Raw genomic sequence first — 6,734 nt, 5'->3', positions numbered from 1 at the left:
CCCGATAATCAATGCACATACGATGCGACCCATCCTTCTTCCTCACAAATAAGATCGGCGCTCCCCAAGGCGAACTGCTCGGCCGAATGAAACCCTTGTCTAACAGCTCCTGAAGTTGTGTAGACAACTCCTGCATCTCAGGGGGAGCAAATCGATACGGTGCTTTGGCTATCGGAGCCGCACCAGGAACTAAGTCGATCCTGAACTCAACCTGCCTCTCTGGAGGTATCCCCGACAAATCCTCGGGAAACACATCCGGGTAGTCACGAACAATAGGAACATCATCAATCGTCGTCTTGCCCTTCTCCCGGGCATCCAAGACGTAAGCTACAAAACCGGCGCAACCCTGCTGAACGTAGCGCCTCGCCCTTGCGGCGGAACAAAAGGTCGGTCCTCGCTGGGGCCTCTCGCCCTGAATCACTATCTCTCCCCCACTAGGAGTGCGAACCCTCACTAGCTGAAGCTCACAATCAATCACCGCCCCATTGGGGCTGAGCCAATCCATGCCCACAATAACTTTATTCCCACGCAGGGGAATAGGAACCAGGTCCACTGAAAACTGCTCATCAAATATCTGAAGGGAACACCCTCTATGTACTTTGCCGACCCTCACGGTCCTATCATCTGCTATCTCAACCTCTAATGGACAATCCAGCTCCCCTGGAGCTTTGCTAAATCTCTTGCTAAGCGCTTCGAATTTACATCTTTTTTTTGTTTTTGTTTTTTGTAATTCATTTTTTTACCAATAAACAAAGTACATTGCTATTTGTTGCATCTTTTCATATTTCCATGTATTTGATTTATGAGTTAAAACGACATTTTACCTATTTGCTATGAGCAAAATTAGGTTTCTAATATGCGGTTGTGGCAACAAAATTAGATTTGTATTATGTTAACTCTTTTTCTATTTCATTTGTCACCTACCTAATCCCACTTTTTATTACGGTTGAAGTAATGCTCCGTGCATTCGAGGTATGAATATTTAGCAGCTTTTAAATAACAATAAACTTTTATTGGTTTGTTTATAATGGATCTGTGCATTCATTTCTTCCTATTACGGAATTGTGCATTGAAAGTCTATCAAGTTCAGAAGAATATTTGCAACACTGATGTACTTACATGTCTCTACAAAAACAACAATGTAGTCTAAATTTTGCTACAATGTACCCAATTTTCCCTAAAAAATTATTGTTTTTGTTGCAGTTATTTCTGCCACGTGGGCTTCAAGTTGAGAAAACCATCAAGGTTTCTAATATTCAATACCTTGAAGTAGAATGGTCCCAAAAGTTTTGTTTTACTTTTTTTTTTAAATAATATATTCTTGATGGATAAGGGTAGATATTGTAACATTTTTGGCATGCACAATTGCATCAAAAGAAATGTCAATATGGTAATAATAGAAAATATGTTTTCTTTTCTTCAAGTGGCTTTATTCAAGTTATGAGGAATGCGATTTCGACTCAAAATGTTTTTTCTATCAGCGAAAAACATTAAATGCAAAAAATAGCAGCGTACACTAATTTATTTGTTTACTTTCATTTCTTACATTAGAACATTATATTCTATTCAATCTATACAGTTGCTTAGTATTTGAATGAAATTATAGCATCCTACTTTCATGACTTGTCAAACATCAACAACAAAAACCGACTCGTGCAACGACCGGGCCTCATTTCTAGTTGAAATATAAAAAGAATGATTCATATCGTTAAAAAAACCTTATATATTAGACTTTTTTCCGATTAAACCTTAAGTTTTTTTTTAAACAAAGACTTTGCATTTTTTTTCTTCATTTTTCTGAAAACCCTTCAACCATTTAATTTTTTTGAAAAAACTTCAATTTTTTTTTGGGTTTATCTACAGAAAAGTCCCAAACTTTTTTCAAAAGTTTCAATAAAATTCTAAAAGTTTTTTTTAACAAAAAAATCTCAATATTTAAAAAAAAACATAGTCTATCATTTGTTGTTCAAATATTAAAAATGATTTTTTCGTTAATCTAAGCAAAACATTAAAATATTGGGAATTTTCTGTTAAAAAAAACTTTTAGAACTTTATTGGGTTGGGACTTTTTTGTAGATAACCTATTTTTTCCTCCAAAAATATCATTACGACAAGTTTTTTTTTTTTTTTTTTGGAAAAAAACTACTAAAATGACCCAATGTCAAAAAATAAAAAAAACAAAAATCAAAGGACACTAGTAGCTTCTTAAACACGTAAAAAAATAGTAAAAAAAAAAAAAAAAAAGAGAGAGGCTATTAGTAGTACTACCCTTTAAGAACGCTTCTTGGTTACATCAACTTTTTATGCGTCTCTCTAAACTAGGCTATAACTATAAAGAACACTAGCCATTTTAGAGCATCTTCTAATATACTCTCAAGTCTTTTTGCTCATCTTTATTCGGTGGTTTATTTGGGCTCAAAGCATACGTGGTTAAAATTAAGTAACCCGAAGTTACATGCAATAGGAAAATTTAAATTTACAAAAAATTAACACCTCTTAATTATAGTCGGTTACAAAGTGATATATATATATATATATATATATATATATATATATATATATATGTGGTATTTGAATAACAAAGCTTCATGTACAAACTACAAACACAAAGATAATTAAGTATTTATCTTTATTAAATGTAGAAGTCGCTTTGCTTGGATTGGGCCTTGAGGTCCTTTAACTTCTTGAGTATATTTGTGAAGTAATCTTGCAAATATTTCTCTAATGTGATGATATCTTTTTGATCCACACCAAGAAGCTGATACGTCTCGTTCATTGGCACCGAGAATACCGTGTCGCTCGTCAAAATCTGTATTAAATATCAGATGCAACATTATTACATTATTATTTACAAATAATATTGTAACACAAAGCCCAATAACAACCTACGCTATTGGGCTTTGGAGTTCAATGAACTCTTACTTTCCTTCCATGTTTGGTTTGTCCTACATGACAAACCAAACATAATAATGGAATGGAATGTAACCATTCATTCATGGTTACATTCCATTCCATCAAATCAGACAGACATTAAACCTACAATGTGATAGGTTTAGAGTTTAGTTACCTCTGAAAACGCCAGTCTATCGGCAACGTCGTTGGTCCATTCGAAACAACGAGTTAGCTGGCGAGTGAATTTGAGAACCGAGACTGGAACCGTCGTTACGTTTGCATCTTGTCCAGCTAACCTCTCACACAATGTTATCACCTACTCACAAGGAACCCATTAGTAGTGTAAAACATTGAACATAAATTGTTTTTTTTGGTATTTAAACCTAAAATGAATAAGGAAGTTGTTTGAGTATATTTCACAAATGGTCCCTATGGTTTGTGGTAATTTGCATGTTTGGTCCCTAACTTATTTTTTTAACTCAGAGGGTCCCTACAGTTTGTTTTTGTTGCGCGTGTGGTCCCTGTCTTACCTAAAAATACTATTTTGCCCTTGATTTTTTAATTTATTTAAATAAACAAACCTCCAACCCCATTTCCACCTCACCCAACCCCACTTCCACCTCACCTTACCTTACTTTACCTACCCCATTTTATTTAAATAAATTAAAAAATCAATGGCAAAATAGTCTTTTTAGGTAAGACATGGACCAAACGTGCAACAAAAACAAACTGTAGGGACCTTCTGAGTTAAAAAAATAAGTTCGGGAACAAACGTGCAAATTACTCCAAACCATAGGGACCATTCATGTAATTTACTAAAGTTGTTTTTACCTCTTGAGTTGTCCATGCACGAGGTCCAGCAAATGTAAGAAGCTTTCCATTGACTTTTTCACTTCGTATAGCAATAAATGTTAAACGAGCTATATCCTATAAGAAGTTAGTAATTAGTTTAAAATTAAATTACAATTTTGCCCAAACAGTGGATTAGATAAGACAAATTACATAAAACTACCTGGGTGTCCATATAAGCTATTCTTGTTGGGGCATCTGTTCCCCATACAGACTTTTCTTCTAATATAGGCACAGCATATTGACCAATGAGCCCCTGCAAATATGAAAAATAATGTATCACCTTATCTCAATCATTTTCTTATTAAGAGATTACACTTTGAAAAATCTAACCAATTATAAAAGTAAAAAAATCAAGAAATTTAATCTACTTGAGAAGTATACCTGCATGAAACCACATAACCGGATGACAACATGGTTAATGCCAGAGTCCTGAAGAAACTTCTCAGTGCAATACTTGATCTCCATTAATGGAACTTCCGGATGCTTGTCACAATTATGAATCGAAAAAAATACATACTTTTGGATTCCCATTGCTTTTGCACACTGTATAAGAGCAACCTTTCCTTCCCAATCTACCTAAAATGAAAAGACAAACATACTTTAAATACACCATTGCACTTTCATTTCTTCATAATACTCTTTCAAACAAATTTCATTCATCATTTAAAACTATACTGAAAAAGTCACAATGCTTACGGTTTTAATAGGCTCCTCAGGGCGCCCAGTGGCACAGTCAATAATTGTATGAACACCAACCAATGTAGCTGGAATTGTTTCAGGTTTGGTCAAGTCTCCCTACACATAAACTTCAGAGATTAGTAATAAATAATTCAAGTTTATAAGAAGAGAAGTAAAATGAGAATGTTAATATGTTATAATAAAGAAATTAATGAGACTACATTGTTGTTTCTTACATTGACAACAGTGGCACCCCAATCACGGAGGAAATCAGCAGGAGCAGGTCTAGGTCTGACAAGGCATCTCACATCATATCCTTCATCAAGTGCACGCCTAACCACCTGTCTTCCTAAAGTTCCTGTACCTCCAATCACCATGATGCTCGTTGGCCTCACTGGGGTTCCTGGTGCTAAATTAGCTGCTGCTACAGGTTCTGTTCCAGCAGCACATGTAATCAATGGCTTCACAGAACCTTTAACTCCTAAAATTTTTCAACACAATAACAGTTTTTAGTTTTCATCCTGAAAATTGAACCTATCTATAAGATGAAAACTAAGTTGATTGTTATCCTTTGGCATATAGAACCACTTCCTGACACTAAATGAGCTTACGTTTAGAATTTTATAGAAGATGCGTCTAAACACAAAAGCTAGAATGCATTTGTAACATAAACTGTATCGAGAGTCAAGTTGCTACAAACGATTAGCGATTCAATTTGTCGTTTAGAGAGTAACAATAGAACAAAATTTGGTACAATGCTAAGACAAATACAAATCGAGCAACAATTATCAACAGAATTCAACAAAGGAACTGAAATGGAGATATGGTACGTCAAGTAATGTCAGGAAATGAGGAATTGCGTTCGATTATTGAGAAAATTAACAACGTTAAATACTTACTACTACCTCTAAGAGAAGAATGCGAGACGGCGGAAAGAAGGCGGTCGGGAGCGAACGCGCGGCTCCAAGTCAGGGAATTGCCGGTGATCTGGCGGAGAGAGGAACTGGTCCGAGTAATCGCCGGCGACTGAGTGTGAGATAGCCGTGAATGAAGTGTGGTGGAAGCCATATCTACGAGTGTGTGTCAGAGAGACGGAGGAGAAAGGGGGAATGGAATGGAAGGGGGACAAATGGACAGAGAGATGCGAATGATTCCACGTCGTTTCTTTTTCCTTCACCCCATATCCATTTTGGATTACGATTTGCGCTCTTTTATATCCTACTGCTAATGTGCGCCAGAATAGTTACAATTCCCTCCGTTTTGTTGCCACGTAACAAAGTAGACCTTTCAAACCCATATTTGCTTTGGCCCGATTATTGGGTCAGCCCATATTCTATGTTATTGACACAAATAAATCGGGCCGGACCTGATATTAAACAGGCTCGTAAAAAAAAAATGTAATTCTTTAACCAAATTATTAAAATAAAAGTATTGTTAAATAATTTTTTAGTCTGGTTACGAGTCGGGCTGAACCCAAATTTGTTGAACAGTAACATAATCTACTAATATTATATGTTGTGGACTAACGGAAAATTTAGTTGTTAGCTGATTATTTAAATGGAATATATAAAATCATATAAATTAACATTGTAAAATAGAGTTTTTTTTATAAATAATAAATGGCATATTTATGAGAAATTTAAGAAAAAACACATTAAGTTTGTTGAAATAATATTCACTTTTTTTAAAAAACTAGTTTGTAAGTTACTTTTTATTTTGCCTGAATTCTCAAAAAATTCAAAAAATAAGTTAAGATATGGTGAGAAACATAAATTAAGAAACCAATTTTTTTTAGTTTATTTCAATTTTCGTTTGCTAATCTTGGACTCTATTTGGTTCATATCTAATTTATTTTTTAAACTTATTAAAATTTAGTTTTTGACGAGAATACAAACGTAACTTATTATGGTTTATAAACTAGTTTTTTGATGAACTACTTGAAATATATTATAAACTAAAAACTAGTTTTTCACTGTCTTAGCAAACTCAACCTTAATATTACAAACATATTTAAATCTATCATAAAATACTTTGCTAACACATTTTCTAAATATTTTTTCTTGCATAAAGTTCCCGTTTTAATGGATGTTTTAAAGTGAAAATAGGACTTTTCATCATAACAGTACAACGTTGTTTGGGATACGTTTTCATACTTCACATGTTTCCGGTATAAAACACATACTTCTAACTAAATTTTTATATGAACATCATTAAAAATGCATCTTTAGGTCAGCTCAATAGTCACATCATCTTAATATGGATAATGACTTAGGAGGGTAATAAGGTTTCCAACTTATCCGTATTAGGTCACT

The 6,734-nt window shown here is 34.2% G+C and overlaps 1 protein-coding gene across 2 annotated transcripts; it reads right to left on the bottom strand.

Annotated features, from left to right (window-relative positions):
- Positions 1-2,475: 2,475 nt before the first annotated feature.
- Positions 2,476-5,621, bottom strand: HCF244 (NAD(P)-binding Rossmann-fold superfamily protein). 2 transcript variants are annotated; one of them, XM_078970439.1, is made up of 8 exons: positions 5,325-5,621; positions 4,659-4,903; positions 4,441-4,539; positions 4,126-4,320; positions 3,905-3,997; positions 3,724-3,819; positions 3,068-3,208; positions 2,476-2,809 (listed from the first exon to the last, which is right to left on the bottom strand). In XM_078970439.1, exons 1-8 carry the CDS (start codon positions 5,488-5,490, stop codon positions 2,633-2,635), a joined length of 1,212 nt encoding a protein of 403 aa, XP_078826565.1. In that variant the 5' UTR covers positions 5,491-5,621; the 3' UTR covers positions 2,476-2,632. The 2 variants fall into 2 exon arrangements, with proteins under 2 accessions (XP_078826565.1, XP_078826566.1); XM_078970440.1 differs by having other exon boundaries at positions 5,328-5,621.
- Positions 5,622-6,734: the final 1,113 nt, after the last annotated feature.

The sequence above is a fragment of the Lactuca saligna genome, chromosome 8 (genome assembly GCF_052625555.1).
Source record: "Lactuca saligna cultivar CGN05327 chromosome 8, ASM5262555v1, whole genome shotgun sequence".
NCBI classification, from domain to species: domain Eukaryota; kingdom Viridiplantae; phylum Streptophyta; class Magnoliopsida; order Asterales; family Asteraceae; genus Lactuca; species Lactuca saligna.
The sequence above is the reverse complement of the archived record's forward strand: the minus strand, read 5'-3'. Positions and strand labels throughout refer to the sequence as shown.

Coding starts and splice junctions, on each gene's coding strand:
- HCF244 (XM_078970439.1), bottom strand. CDS start 5,490: ATGGCTTCCACCACACTTCATTCACGGCTATCTCACACTCAGTCGCCG. Junction 4,321..4,440: donor CTGAGGAGCCTATTAAAACC/GTAAGCATTGTG, acceptor TTTTCATTTTAG/GTAGATTGGGAAGGAAAGGT. Junction 2,810..3,067: donor ATAGACTGGCGTTTTCAGAG/GTAACTAAACTC, acceptor TATTTAATACAG/ATTTTGACGAGCGACACGGT.